At 37.7% G+C, this 15955-nt stretch overlaps 1 protein-coding gene across 13 annotated transcripts in view; it reads left to right on the top strand.

Moving 5' to 3' along the window:
• Positions 1-15955, top strand: part of ELF1 (E74 like ETS transcription factor 1) — a 151751-nt gene that overhangs the window by 109320 nt on the left and 26476 nt on the right. For all 13 annotated transcript variants that reach the window (XM_023731643.1, XM_023731646.1, XM_023731647.1 and 10 more), the window contains one exon: positions 14780-14887. In XM_023731643.1, the coding sequence (XP_023587411.1) occupies positions 14780-14887 (108 nt within the window). The remainder of the gene's footprint in view (positions 1-14779; positions 14888-15955) is intronic.

Here is a 15955-nt window from a genome sequence, read left to right on the forward strand (position 1 = left end):
AAGTTTATACTAGTCTTTTATTTCTTTATATTCCTTTACTTCCTCTCCATATGAAAAATCTATGTCTACCTTTTTTAAGTCTCTCTTTTTTGTTTTAATGTTGTCATCTTTTACATATTGACATCTGTTTCCCTATTTTCAGTGTTTTAGCTTTGATTTATTTTTGTGACTTCCCTATCTGGGTTGATATCTGGTTGCGCTATCTTGTGTTCTAGCCTTGACTTGTTATCGGATGTTACTGATTTTCTGACCAGAGGACTCTCTTTAGCGTTTCTTGTAATTTTGGTTTGGTTTTTGCAAATTTCCTAAATTTCTGTTTATCTTGGAATGCCCTAATTTCGTATTTGAGAGACAGTTTTGCTGGATATATAATTCTTGGCTAGCAGTTTTTTTCCTTCAAGGCTTTGTATATGTTATCCCATTGCCTTCTTGCCATTGCCTTCTTGCCTGCATGGTTTCTACTGAGTAGTCCAAGCTTATTCTTATTGACTCTCCTTTGTAGAAGACTTTTTGTTTATCCATAGCCGCTCTTAAAATTCTCTCTTTTAGGATTAGGGTGGGATTGTAACACCACTCTTACCCAGGTCACATCCCTGATCCAATGTAAAGGGAGTTTCCTTAGGATGTGGCCTGTACCACCTTTTACCTTACAAGAGATAAAGGGAAAGGGAAGCAAGCAGAGAATTGGGAACCTCATAGCACCATAAAAACAGTTCCCGGAGCAGAGCCTGTCCTCTGGACCTGAGGTTCCCGCACAGAGAAGCTCCCAGACCACGGGAAGATTGACGACATGGACCTTCCTCCGGAGCCGACAGAGAAAGCCTTCCCCTGGAGCTGATGCCCTGAATTTGAACTTGAAGCCTTTCCTTGGAGCTGATGCCCTGAATTTGGACTTGTAGCCTACTGGACAGTGAGAGAATAAATTTCTCTTTGTTAAAACCAAAAAAAAAAAAAAAAAAAAAACTCTCTTTATCTTTGGTTTTGCCAAGTTTGAATATTATATGTATTGGTGACTTTCTTTTGGGATTTACCTTATGTGGGGTTCGATCAGCATCTTGGATAGATATCTTGTCAGCTTTCATGATGTCAGGGAAGTTCTCTGCCAGAAGTTCTTCAGCAATTCTCTCTGTATTTTCTGTTATCCCCCTCTGTTCTGTTACTCCAGTCACTTGTAGGTTATTTCTCTTGACAAGAGTCCCAAATTATTCTTAGGGTTTCTTCATTTTTTAAATCCTTTTATCTCATTTTTCCTCAAATAAGTTGTGTCAAGTGCTTTATCTTCAGTCTCACTAATTCTGACTTCTCTTGCCTCAGTTCTGCTCCTATGACTTTCCATTGAGTTGTCTAATTCTGAGATTTTATTGTTAATCTTCTGGATTTCTGATTGCTGTCTCTCTGTGGATTCTTGCAGCCTATTAAATTTGTCATGCTCTTGTCTAGTCTTTTTAATTTCCTCTCTTGCATGTTCGGTGTTTTGCTCAACCTTCCTAATTTGTTGAAGAGTTCTGTATATTAATCTTTTGTGTTCTGCCTCCAGTAATTCCAAGAAATTTTCCTCCTCTGGAAAATTTCTAGATTCTTTATTTTGGGAGCTTGCTGAAGCCATCATGGATTGCTTCTTTATGTGATTTGATATTGACTGTCTCCAAGCCATCAATAAGTTATTATATGTATTTATTTTATGTTTGCTTACTGTGTCCTAGCCTCTTGTTTTATTTTGATATGATCAAATAGGCTGGCTGCTCATATGAGGTCGTTTAATGATTGGCACCTTTGAAGCTCTAATGTCCTGTCACCAGGTGGTTAGATCTGTTACCAGGTATGTGAGCTCAGGAGTCCGCCCACTCCTCCTGTATGGATTCAGCTCAGGTGCCCAGGTAGATAGCCACCAAGTGTGTGGTGTAGGCTCTCACTTACAGTCCTAGACAGTTGTGGGTGATTGGTGTAGGCACAGGCATCTGGCTGCAGCAAGGGGACACACTCTGACCAAGGCTGGGGGCTGACGGCCGACCCCGAGTGTCCAGGCGAAAGGCATGTCCCTGTTCCCTAGAGCGCGTACGTGGGTGGGTTTTGTAGCCAGACTGTGAGCACCTAATAGGGTTGGCTGTAAGAACTGGGTGGCCCCTCTTATTCATGGGCCCCTATCACGGGTGAGTAGGTGGCGTGGGTGGAGCCATCAGTCCTAAGGCGCCTGATGTGGGTAGGTGAAGACCCAGCTTAATGGGCAGAGCAGTGTCAAATGTCAAGAACCTGCCACTTCACAGCTGAAACAGTTGAAGTTAGAATTCCAGTATATACTCTGTTCTACTGCGGTAATGAGGGCCTACGCTGTTAAGATGAGCCCACACAAGTCTATGCAGGGGCAAAAGCACTCAAAGTCCGTGGATCCCTTATGCTTGTGCCTTGGGAAAGGAGCTGTGCCTACCCTGGGTTCCTGGGTTCCTGGCTTAGGGGAGCTGGCAGTTTATTTTTTCTCATTTGTTAATTTGTTCACTCTCAAAGGCCAGGAGAATGGCTCCAGGCATTTGACGGATCCTACTTCCAGCCCAGGAAACTCGGCAGTTGCAGAAGCCGGTCTGGGACCCAGTGCAGAGCAGGGGGTGAGGCAGTGAATGGGAGAGAGGTTTTCCCCTAAGGGAGGTGTTTTTGATCCGTGTGGTAGGCTGTGCGAAATTACTTATCTTTTGCCGGATCGAGGGCTGCTTCTCACTGGTTCTGGGTGGCTGTGTAGACTCTCTGGCGCTGGGTCTCTCCTTGTGCGGAAAACGTGCTCCCTCACACGGCTGTTTGCCTGCCTCACCACTCACCCATGAGCTGCTCAGGCCTAAAGGGCTCAGGCTCTCGCAGGGTCAGGTCTGGCAGCTCCTCGCTGCTTCCAAACTGTCTTTCCCTCCCCTTGCCACTCAGTGCGGTTCCTCAACTCTACCTTTGATGTTCAGGGCTCCCAGATTGCCATATATAATCGAATCACTTGTTTTTTCCGGTCTTTGTTGTAAGAGGGTCCACCGGAAGCGTCAGACTACTCCAGCATCTTGGCCCTGTCTCCCTGCTCACAGGCTTTTAAGACCCCAGATGCTACTCACCAAAGTAGAATGGAGAACATTTTCTTTATAAAATGTGTTGTGCCAATTTAGCGAGATGTCCGTTAAGATCATGGTGTTGAATATTGTGGCTGCTTTGTTCACAAGTTTACCTCAGTATCTAGCCCAGTGCCTAGTTCATAATACACATTCAATTAAAATTTTTTGAATGAATAACTTATGCTACCAAATATTAAAAATTTTGAAGTTACAGTAGGTAGAGAAATGTAACATTTGTGGAAGAGTAGTAAGTTGGATTATTGAAACTGTATTTAAAGTCTAGATACAGATTCTGATCTTTCAAGAATTTACTATATGATATAGGTGACATTTTAAATTAGTGGGGAAAGGGAGAATGACTAGGTATCCATTTCGTGGAGGAGGGAAAGAAAGTTAAATTCCTGCCTTATAACAAATATTCAAAAATTTTTATGCCAAAAAACAATGTAATTAAAGTAAAAGGAAAATGACAGATGGGTATAAAACTATTTACAACCTATACATGGTAGATAAAGGGCAAATATCCATAATGTATAGAGAGCTCTTAGAAATCAGTCACAAAAGATTTGGGCAAAGGATTTGAATGGGCAAAGAATTTGAATAGGCATGTAATAAGTGAAAAATACACACGTGCCTAATAAGTATGACCAAGAAGGTTACTATCTCTAGTCAACAGTTAAATGCAGTGTGAAATAAAAAAATTGTCAGTTGGGAAGATGACAAAAAAAAGATAATAAAAAGATGAAAACCATTATGGTATAGACCAAGACTCAAAGGGATAGAAATTGGTTTGACATTTTTGTCATAGCGGTAAAAGCTCTGAGCCTGGTTTTATTTGTGGGTAGTAATATGCAATCTTATAAATTAGCCAAGGATACACGAAAATAGAGACTGAAAAGACTGTGTGTTTCTGTTTCTTATGCATTTGGGAAAACTAGAGCAGCAGCAGTGTTTCAGGAACTTATGATATAGGCTAGCTGTAGCTAGGGGAAGGAGTAGAAGATGGATTTGGAACAGAATAAATTGCAATTACCTGTAGTAGTAAATGGAGCTCTGGTGGCATAGTGGTTAAGAGTTCGGCTGCTAAGCAGGAGAGGCTGGCAGTTGGAATCCACCAGCCGCTCCTTGGAACTGCTGTGGGGCAGTTCTACTCTTTCCTATAGAGTCGCTATGAGTCCAGTTGACCTGATGGCAATGGGTTTGGTTTTTTGTTTTTTGTTCTTTTTTGTTAGTAGTAAATACAATAATGATAAAGTAATAACTATCATTTGTTGAATGCTTACTATATACTAAGCTTTGTGGTCATTTAAAAAAAACTTTTAATTTTGAATTATTTTTAGACTTATAGAAAAGTTGCTAAAATAGTACAAAGAGTTCCCTTATAGACCTCTCTGATTACCCCAATGTAATATCTTACATAACCATTGTACATGTCTCAAGAACAGGAAATTATCATTGGTCACAATATTATTAACTAAACCTAATTCTTACTCGAATTTCACCATTTTCACATTAATGTCCTTTTTCTATTCCAGGATTCTGTCCAGAATCTCACATTCCATTTAGGTGTTATTTATCCTTAGCCTCTTCCAGGCTGTGACAATTCCTTTGTCTTTCCTTGTCTCTCATAACCTTGACACTTTTGGAGAGTACTGGTCAGGTAGTGGGGAGAATGTCCCTCAGTTTTAGTTGTCTGATGTTTTCTCATGATTGCAATGAGGTAATACGTTTTTGGCAAGAATGCCACAAAAATGAATGACATCTTCTCAGTGCATCATTTTAATGTGATTTTTTTTCTTTTTAATGTACAGTACATTATTTAATTTTCAAAACAGAGAAAGAAAACAAGTTAGATTAAGTTGAATGACTTGCCCAAGGTCACACACCAAGTGTCAGAGCCCCCAATGATAACACTGGCTAACAGCATCCCATTTTTGTATTGTCCTCTTTTTCACAAAGGATTTTCTCGTTTATTGTTCAGATCAACCCAATTAAAGTTAATTGGTGCTGTAGACTTTTTTTCTCCCTTATCAATAAGGAAATTGATAACTTCTGATTTGAAGTTTTTATTGTTAACTATGATCTAGTGTTTTGTGTAACAGAATGACCACCAGCATGCACATATCTCTTGTAGAACTAGAGGAATTTTTGCAGTGTGTTCTGATGTAACTTCTGGAAGCCCTAGGGGAAGACTACACTCTCTGTAGGAAAGTTGGGAGCCTGAGTCTCCCCTGAAAGTATGTTCATTCCTGATATTAGTCATCAGGAAAGACTCTGGTCCTCAGAGAGGAAGTTAAGACTAGGAAAGCAGATCTCAGATCTCTAGGAGAAGGAATTACTTCTTCCTTTCAGTGCTTCACTCTCTTGGGTTTAGACTTGAAGACAGCAGATAACTAGATACAGACAGGCCTCCCTGGAAAATAGGGCTGGTGTGGAGTGGGCTCAGAAAATAAGCCCTATGTTAAAAACTAGATTTTCTATTTGCATGTTTCTTCTCCCTTCCTCTTTCTTATCTCCCACCCGGGCCTTTGTTTAAATCTTCCATCCTTGTCTGAGCAATGTCATGAGAAAGGAAAGAATTCTGTAGCCCTCCTTAGACCAGAGTGGGTGGAGTCCTGCATGTGCCTTTAAAGAGGGAATAGTGCTGGCAGCCGCTAGTTGAGAAACTCTAGGGGAAGAACGAGATGGGTCCTAGAGGGGAGGATCCTATAGGACAGAGTAGAACTGCCCCATAAGGTTTTCAAGGGTGTAAATCTTTACAGAAGCAGACTGCCACATCTTTCTCCCAAGGAGTGGCTGGTGGGTTCAAATCATCCACCTTTTGGTTAATATTTTAGGTCTGATATTAGCATTGTTGTTAATATTTTAGGTATGACATTAACATTGTGTTTATGTTTTTAAAATAGATTCCTTATCTTCTGGATACACATGCTAAAATATTTAGTGATAAAATAATATATCTTGGATTGCTTCCAGATAATTCTTTGGACAGTGAAAAGGGTTTGGATGAAGCATGACCATATGTTGATAATTGTTGAAGCTGAGAATGGGTACATGGGGATTCATTACACTGTTCCTCATAATTTGGATTTTGTCTGAAATTTTCAATAATAAAAAGATTTAATGATTTTTTGAATTTGAGACTTACATTAGACTGCAGCTGTCATCTATAACCCCCAATTTTAAATTTTCATGTTCATCAAAAGTTTCATTTTTATCATTGATTTACCTCATATGAAGTTTGATATAAATTTAAACCTGTAAAATAAATGTACAGTGATAAAATACCACTTTTATCTGTTTATATGTTGAAGCTCCACCTAAGTTTTCATTTGGAAAAAGAGTTGAGCCGCTAAACATTTTTTTAAAATCATTATCTATGTGGACATTTTTATCTGTCACCTCTTTCAGACTTTGCCTGTTTTAACAAGGTCAAACATAATTTTTAGTAATTCATAATAATTCCAAATGTCTTTAATTAATTTTTCCCTAACTTAGTATAATGTCAGCTCTTTCTGTCTTTTGTTATTGATAGATTTTAGATAGTTGCTAGATCACATAGCTAATGAAGAAGTTGTAAAATATATGTATTAACAGCTTCTGGATTTACAGCCAGAATGATCCTTAGAAGTGAGGATGGCGAGACTTCATCTTGCTTACTTTGAACACATCATCAGGAGGGACCAATCACTAGAAAAGGACATCATGTTTAGTAGAGGGCCAGCAAAAACAAGGGAAACCATCCGTGAGTTGGAGTGACACAGTGGGCTGCAGCAGTGGACTCAAAGATACCAGAAATTGTGAGGATATAGCATGGGACCGGGCAGTGTTGTTACACAGGGTTGCCATGAATCGGAACTGACTAAATGGCAAGTAACAACATCAACTAGAGATTTTGTCATCTATTTAATGAAAGGCCGACACTTTCTTGTATATTTTTAAAAACCAGATACACTTTTTTGTTTTTTCTTGTTTCAATCAGGAATACCAGATTTATTTTGCATTTTCTGATCTAAACAATGAAGCTGAATGTCATAAACAAAGTTTTACAAATTAGACCTTTGATACTGAATACATTTATTTTTTCTTACATTTTTTTAAAATTTAGAAGGTAGCGTGATCTCTGTATACAGCTGTGGAATGATCTCTAATGTATATGAAGTAAAAAAAAAAAAGAAAAAGCAAGAGCCAGGACAGTAGGAATAGTACGCTACCTTTTAGCCAAGACAGGGGAAAGAATATAAATGACGTGTATGTATTTGGTTATATTTTAAAAAATGGAAAGATAAAGCAGAAACTAATAAAAATGGTTACTTACAGGGTGAAGAAGGGGACAGGGATGAAAGCTAGAATTTTCTAAATATACTTTGTTTTGTAGTTTTTACTTTGAAACCATGTAAATGTTTTAGCAATTATTAAACAAAATTAAGTACAGATGAGGGAACATGAACCAAACCAAAAACCTGTTGCCGTTGATTCTGACTCACAGCAACCCTATAGGACAGAGTAGAGCTGCCTCATAGGGTTCCAAGGCTGTAAATCTTTACAAAAGCAGACTGCCACATATTTCTCCTGAGGAGCGGCTGGTGGGTTTAAATTACCCACCTTTTGGTTAGCAGCCAAGAGCTTAACCACTGCACTACCGGGGCTCCTCGGGGAACATAAGTAACCTCTAAAAATTGAAAGCACACTGAAATAAATTGAATTAATTATGTTATCAAGTTGGTGGCATAACTATACAGCAAAGAATTTTTTAAAGTGATTTTTAAGATTATATTTCCTGACATTTGGGATATATCCTAAGAAGCAAACAACAACAAAACTACCAATGAGTCTTAAATTATTTTCAGTTACTGTATTGTTACTGCCTTTTCAGAATGTGTGTGGGTGCATGCAGATGAAAGGGATAGATAGATATTAGTGTAATATCAAATAAGTAAGGTAATGTCATTAGAAGCCAAGATTTAGAGTAAAATAAGAGACATACAAATGTTAAATCACAGAAGTTAAGTAAAAATTCTATAATACTAAATTTGAATTGTAAATGTCAGTATGAACTCATATTCTTCTTTAATAAAACAAAAAAAATTTTCTAGCCAAGCATGAGACGGTTTTAGCATCAATGAAAATAATAATTATAATGGATTAAAACATGTATGATATGTTTAAATCTATGAGTTCATTATGATACTTAACAAGAAGAAAATTGGTCACTAATGGGGATACTAGTTATTTGAAACTGATAATTAAGGGAAAGAATTAAATATTTGTTCTGCTTTCCCTACATGAACTATATCACTAAGCAACCAAATATTAGATGAAGGGAAGTTTCTTTTTATAGATGTAGGTATGGAGTATCAACAGTTGTGAATATTGCAAAAAGAATCAACGAGACATTTGAGCCTTCTGATGAAAGAACACAGCATCACGTATGGAAAATATCTGAGCCAAGAAAAATTAAACTGAAATCTGATCAAGCCTCTAGATCCAACTACCAGTTTAGAGGAAAAAAAAAAAAAGTTTAATTATACAGTGAGAATACAGTTTGCAAAATCTGACTGTGGGAAACTGTACAGGACAAACAGCCTAATTTCTTCTGCAAATAATTGCAAGCAAAAAAAAAAAGAGAGACGGATGGTGAGTGTCTTGGATTGAATTATGTCCCCCAAAAATACATTTCAACTTGACTAGGGCATGATTCCCAGTACTGTGTGGTTGTCCGCCATTTTGTAATCTGATGAAATTGTTCTGTGTATTATAAATTATAATCTCTGCCTGTGTTAATGAGTTAAGATTAGGTTGCCTTAAAGAGAGTTAGGGTGGGATGCAACACCCTTACTTAGGTCACAGCTCTGATCTGATGTAAGGGGAGTTTCCCTGGCGTGTGGCCTGCATCACCTTTTATCTTACAGGAGATAAAAGGAGAGAAATTGAACAGAGAGAGGGGAACTTGCTACCACTAAGAAAGAAGAGCTGGGAGCAGAGCACGTCCTTTGGACCTGGGTCCTTGAACTGAGAAGCTCCTAGACCAGGGGAAGAGTGATGACAAAGACCTTCCCCTAGAGCTGACGGAGAGAGAAAGCCTTCTCTTGGAACTGGTGCCCAGAATTCAGACTTCTAGCCTCCTAAACCATGAGAGAATAAATTCCTGTTTGTTACGCTCATCCACTTGTGGTATTTCTGTTATAGCAGCTCTAGGTAACTAAGACAGTGACATAAGAATGAAAAGAAACTTAGAAAACATATCAGTCAATCGAAATGTAAAGAACTTATCTGAATTCTGATTCAATGAAAAAAACTATCAAAACATCCCCTCCAACCACCGCTACACCACTACCACCATTTATGATATTTGAGACAATTGGAGATTTGATTGGCTATTTGGTATGAAGGAAATATTGATGTTTAGATGTTTGTGTTTTCGAAAGAGCCCTTTGTAGAGCTACTTTGTGAAATATTTATTGCTGAAATATTAAGGTGTTTAGAATTTGCATCAAAATAATATGCAGTGGGGAGTGCATCCACCATCCATCTGTCCGTCTGTCAGTTTGACGTACTATGGTGGCTTGTATGCTGCTGTGATGATGGAAGATATGCCACTGGTATTTCAAATACCATCAGGGTCACCCATGGTAGACAGGTTTTAGTGGAGCTTCCAGATTAAGACAGACTAGGAAGAAACACCTGGTGATCTATTCCTGAAAATTAGCCAATGAAAACCCTGTGGATTACAGCAGAATATTATCTGAGATAGTGCTGGAAGATGAGCCCCTAGGTTGGAAGGCACTCAAAATGCACAGTGACTGAAACTATGGACTCCAGCATAGCAGTGATCACGGGAATGGCACAGGACCAGGCAAAGTTTCGTTCTGTTGTACATGGGGTCATTATGAGTTCTAGCTGAGTCGACTGGCTACTATCAACAACAAAAACAGTGGGGAGCGCATGGAGATATAGACAAAACAGGATTGATTGTAAGTTGGTATTTATTAAAACTGGATGCTGGGTACATAGGAGTTTGTTACATCATCATATTTACTTTTGAATATGTTTAAAATTTTCTCTGAAATAAAAAATTTTTAGGTAATCAACCTATTTCCTAACTCTATCCACTGAAAGACCTGGACATAGTGAGAAATCCAATAGCAGTGAGCTCTCGTATTGTCCAGATTGTAGTCTCTAAGTACACTTTCCACTACAGACACTTAGGGTACCTTGGAGAAAGGACCGATTCTGGGTTTTTGCTGGAAATGTACAAGAATAGCCTGTAACATCTTATCATCCCAGAAGGCAAGGAAGCTATCAAAGAGCACTTGAGCTGTGCCCAAAAGACCTGGAACCAACTTTAACGACTTCCTAGTTGTGTAGTGGTTAAGAGCTTGGCTGCTAACCGAAAGGTCAGCAGTTTGAATCCACCAGCCACTCCTTGGAAACCCTATGGGGCTGTTTTACTGTATCCTGTAGGATTGCTATGAGTTGGAATCTACTTGATGGCAATGGTTTTGGTTTTTCTGGTTTCAGGGGCCAAAGATGGGGCATTTTAGAGCACCATTGAGTTCTAATGGCAATGGACTGAAAAAACATCAAATATGTTAATATATGCATTCACAATGATACTAAAAAAAAACCTCACTGGTCACTTCTGGACGACACTAGCAAGCCCATTTATTATTCTGAAAATCAGTAAATAATCGAAAAGGAATCAAGCATTTAATTTGCCTTTATGTATGAATTGTGACTCAGGATAACCAGAGATTTGAAGGAAAGTTCTTTACAGGGAATTCTAGCTAACAAATGCTGAAGAATGATAGAATTAGAATATCAGTGTTTTGGAATTCTTAATAATGGCTTAATAACAACTCTTAAATAATGGCTCTGGGCAGGTGTCATCAATGACTACTAAAACTGTTAGGTCAAGGACTGATGGAGAATTTTATAATGGATAGCATTATGACAACATCTTAGCCCCCTGCTCAATCTTAACAATATTGAAAAAAGACTCCCAGACCTCATGTGCCTCCTGATATCATGTGATAGAATCAGACAGCACCACCTTTCAAGTATTCTTGCCAAGAACTTGAATGTGAATCTGATCAAGCTTCTACAGAGAACTACCAGTTTACAGGAAATACATTGGGTGGGGGTGGGGGGAGGGGAGCAATATGCTAAATGACCACAGGGGAGTAATCAGCAGAATCTAAAATGTGGAAAACTACAGACAAATGACCTTACTTCTTCTAAGATAAAAGGTGGAAAGGAAAAAAGGGGGGTGGGAGGGGCAGGAGGAATGAGATTTAAGATACATAACACCAAATGTAGTGGGTGAACTTTGGATCCTGATTTGAACAAACTAACTTTAAAAAAAAAACGAAGACATTAAAGAAATTCCAGTATTGACAGAATATAGAATAATTACTTTTTAAAAGATTTATATCATGGTATTGTCTTGTAGAGATATATATTGTAATATTTACAGTTGAATGATAGAATGTCTGGGATTTGTTTCAATATTATCCATCATGTATGTAGGTGTTGGGCTAGGGGGTAGTGACAAAGAAACATTAACTGTTATTGTTAATTATTGAAGCAGGGCGCTGGATATGTGGGGTTCATTATATGATTCTCTCTACTTTTGTATATGTTTAAAATTTTCCATTATAAAATACTTAACAGAAGTGAAATTTTCCTTGTTTTTATAGAATATATAATTAAAAATTAATATATTTTTCATTACAATTGAGGGGATAGTCTTCTATTTAAGACTTCAGTTTTATACATCTTGGCAGGGTTAAAATAAAAAGGGCATGTACTTTTAGAAATACAGAACAAAAAATCTACATATATATATATGTATACATACTCACACACACACACACACACACGCACACACGTTGTTAGGTGCTGTCTAATTGGTTCCAACTCATAGTGACCCTGTGTACAACAGAATGAAATGCTGCCCGGTCCTGCGTCATCCTCACAATCGTCGGTATGTTTGAGCCCATTGTTGCAGTCACTGTGTCAGTCCATCTCGTTGAGGGTCTTCCTGTCTTTCACTGACCCGCTACTTTACCAAGCACGATGTACTTCTCCAGGGACTGGTCCCTCCTGATAACATGTCCAAAACACATGAGATGAGGTCTCGTCATCCTCTCTTCTAAAGAGCATTCTGGCTGTACTTCTTCCAAGACAGATTTGTTCGTTCTTCTGGCAGTCTGTGGTATATTCACTATTCTTCACCAACACCATTAATTCGAAGGCATCAATTCTGCAGTGTGTGTGTGTGTGTGTGTATATATATATATGTATATATATGACAACATTAAGGAGCCCTCGTGGCACAATGGTTAAGCGCTCAGCTGCTCACTGAAAGGTCCACTATTAGAACTCACCAGCCACTCCACTGGAGAAAGACCTGGAGATCTGCTCCAGTAAAGATTACAGACTTGGAAACTCTGTGAGGCAAGTTCTTCTCTGTCCTGTAGGGTCGTTATGAGTTGAAATTGACTTGATGGCAATAGAAGAATCACAACATTTGCTAATTTAGCATTTTTCAGGTGTACAGTTTAGCGAAAACAATTACATTAATCATGTTGTGCAACCATCATCTATCGTTGGCAATTTTCCCATCACCATAAACATAAACCCACTGCTTCCCGAACAATGTCCTGCCTATTTTTATACTGGCTATCTTCTTGTTCTTTGATGTTCTTCTTGTTCTCCATGTGGGCTATAGATATTAAGTTCAAAGATATTAGCTGAAGGAATCAAGCCTAGAGGTTTGGAATTCTGAAATATATCTGTCATATCTGAAAGAAGGGCTTTCCTTCTTCTGGCTTGGCAGATTGTGTGGACTCCCATTACTTTATGGGAGTTTTATACTGGTAGGCAAGGGCTGAGCTAGTAGGATTAGTTTATATGACACTAGATCCTGAGCTCCTTTGTGTGCATCCTTCAGGAGTGGTCCAGGTTCTCTGCCCCTTCAGCAGTGTATCCCTTTTATTCCCTACTCCCAAAATAAGATTCCTCCCTTGGGAAGGCAGTCAGCAAAATTAATCAATGTATAAAGCAGATTAATTAGTATACCATTATTATGACAATCTCTAGCAGTTGTACATTTTGTTTTACAGTAGTGTGGACTAGTTGTCTTATTTTCTTTAAATGTGTGATACTTATTCTCATGTCCTTACTTAATTACCCTCTCAAAGTATTTAAATATCTATCTTAAATGACTCAACCTAAGCCCATCTCTTCAGGTAGGCTTCCTAACTTGTAGTGACATTTCTTCGAGTATCTATAGTCAGTCTCCTATATACCACAAAATTAATCACTTAATTATCTTCTTAGACAGTATCTGTGTATCAGTTACCAATGGATAGCACATTGGTGCTCAATATTATTGTCAGTTGAGAGCTTGGAGTCAATTGAAAATTTTGTAAGTTCTTGGAGATCTCTCGTCTAAAGAGAACATGAATTATCTAAGGAGTATTTGGAGTCCTGGTGGTGCAGTGGTTAAGAACTCGGCTGCTAACGAAAACATCGGCAGTTCAGATCCACCAGCCGCTCCTTGGAAACCCTTTGGGGCAGTTCTACTGGGTCCTGTGGGGTTGCTATGAGTTGAAATCAACTTGCTGGCAACATGTTTGGTTTTTCGTTTGAAGGAGTTATTTAGAATAATAAAAGTTACAGTATTCTAATGGAAAGTTAAACCAAATTTCAAAGAGCTACCAATTTCTTGGATATCTGGTGATATAGTCTTAATAGTGAAACGGAAAATGTTTTTTCCTTTTTTGACTGAATAGGAATGGAGAGGGGACAATGTGGAAATGATCATTTTTATTCTTTTGATTGGGAAAAAGAACCTTTGAGAGCTGTTTAAGTTCACTTTTTAACTTTGTATAAAATTAAAAGACTTATATTCAGTGATATACTGTCAGTCCACCATGAATCTGAAAGTCATGATTTTATGTCTTCATCCAGACTTTAAAAAAAGAGCCCAGGTAATTTTTATCACAAATATGGAGAAATCTAGCAAGTAAGTATAAGAGATTATAGATGATGAACATCACATCGAGATAACTCAAATATAGAACTTAGGGCTTTTCTTAACTGAGCTGGGTGTCTAATCCTTGAGGTAGGAGGTGAATTTATCCCTGAAAGGAAGGCATTTGTAGCTCTTCCTTTAGCTTCTTAATGCTGATCCTGGAGCTAAGAGGCTATAAGGTATCCAGGAATTGACTGTGCCACTATTTGGGGCATCGGTCTTGGATGCAGAGAGATGTTTCAGTATCCAGGATGTACTTGGATTATTTTTCATTTATAACCCATTTTTAAAAGAATATTAAAAAAAAAAAAACACTAGGATCAGTCATATTCTAGGGTAATTAATGTTCCATAATACATTTTAGAGAAGAATGGTACCAGAAAGCCGTCAGTATCAAAGGATGTTCAGATTCTAATAATGTGTGACTGTGATTAATATTTCTTGGAGGTAGTGATAATTCACTAATTATAGAGAAGTGGAATAAGAGAGATTAATAGAGACCTATATTCATTCCAGTGAGCCCTGGTGGCACAGTGGTTATGCAAAGTATGTATATAAACCCAACTATTAAATGATATAGTCTAGTTAAGAGATCAGCAGTCTGAGCTTCAGAGCAGCAGGTGTCTTGTAGCTAATTTTATTTTTTCTTTAAATGTAGTTGAAGCTTCTTGTCAAAATGGGGATGAAACTATTGAAACTATTGAGGCTGCAGAGGCACTCCTCAATATGGATTCTCCTGACCCTATGCTGGATGAAAAACGATTAAGTGAGTGGTTATGTGTTACGATTGTTCCTGTGTGTATGCTTTGTAAAGTTACTCTTGCTCTCTCTAGAAGATGATGAATATCAAAAAATCATAGACCATATTTTATATTTTTTGTGTCTCAAGCATTCTATCCAGTGTCTAGACTATATTAAGTACACATTAAATGATGGTAATGATTTTATAAAAGCAGATAAAGAAAGGCTCACTGTCTTACAAAAAATATTTCCCTTGGCTCCCCAAGACTATTGCCGTGAGATACTCTTCAGACCTTGAACCGAAACTAACCCCTGAGGTCACCTTGTAGCTTAATAACAAATTGGCTCAAAAAATAATGAGTGTCACATATAAGTATGTGCTCCTTTAAAAAAATCACCTATATGAGTCCAATTCATCAACAATTACTTTAGAACAAAGATGAGAATGTAAGGGGGCAGGGATACTAGATTAATGGAAACGGAACAACCAGATGGAAGCAAGGAGAGTGTTCACGCATTGTGAAGAATGTAATTAATGTCACTGAACAACTTGTGTAGAAATTTTTGAATGGGGACCTAAACGGTTGTGTAAACCTTCATAAGAATACAATAAGATATTAATGAAAAAATGCATTTCCCTCATCTTACTCCTACAGATAAGTTTGAGATATTTTAAGGCACAGTACTAGTTGAAGCACCTTTGCTAAATGTTCAGTTAAATGTTTTTTTGTTTGTTTTTTAAATTTTAATTTGGGGAATGAAGTCTTTAGAAACAAAAAAGTATTTTATTAGCTGTCACACAGCAGATTGTGCAGAATTTCTTCTCTTAATCTGATTGGTGAAAGTAGTAAGGTATTTAGAATTCAAAGTGGTCTGTATAGATAGTTATCAGTGAATAGTCAAAAATCTACTAGAAATTTAATACTTCATGACATGAAATTCGTTGCCATATTATTGATCTGCTTTTAATTCCATGTTCTCCTTTGGCTTTTCCGACAGAAAGCAGTCAAACTCATAAAATTAATTATTACTAATTGCATTTAGGATACTTGTTGAATATTTATTATATACTGTATATTTTTATATTATGTAT

This window comes from Trichechus manatus, unplaced genomic scaffold (genome assembly GCF_000243295.1).
Source record: "Trichechus manatus latirostris isolate Lorelei unplaced genomic scaffold, TriManLat1.0 scaffold00044, whole genome shotgun sequence".
NCBI classification, from domain to species: domain Eukaryota; kingdom Metazoa; phylum Chordata; class Mammalia; order Sirenia; family Trichechidae; genus Trichechus; species Trichechus manatus.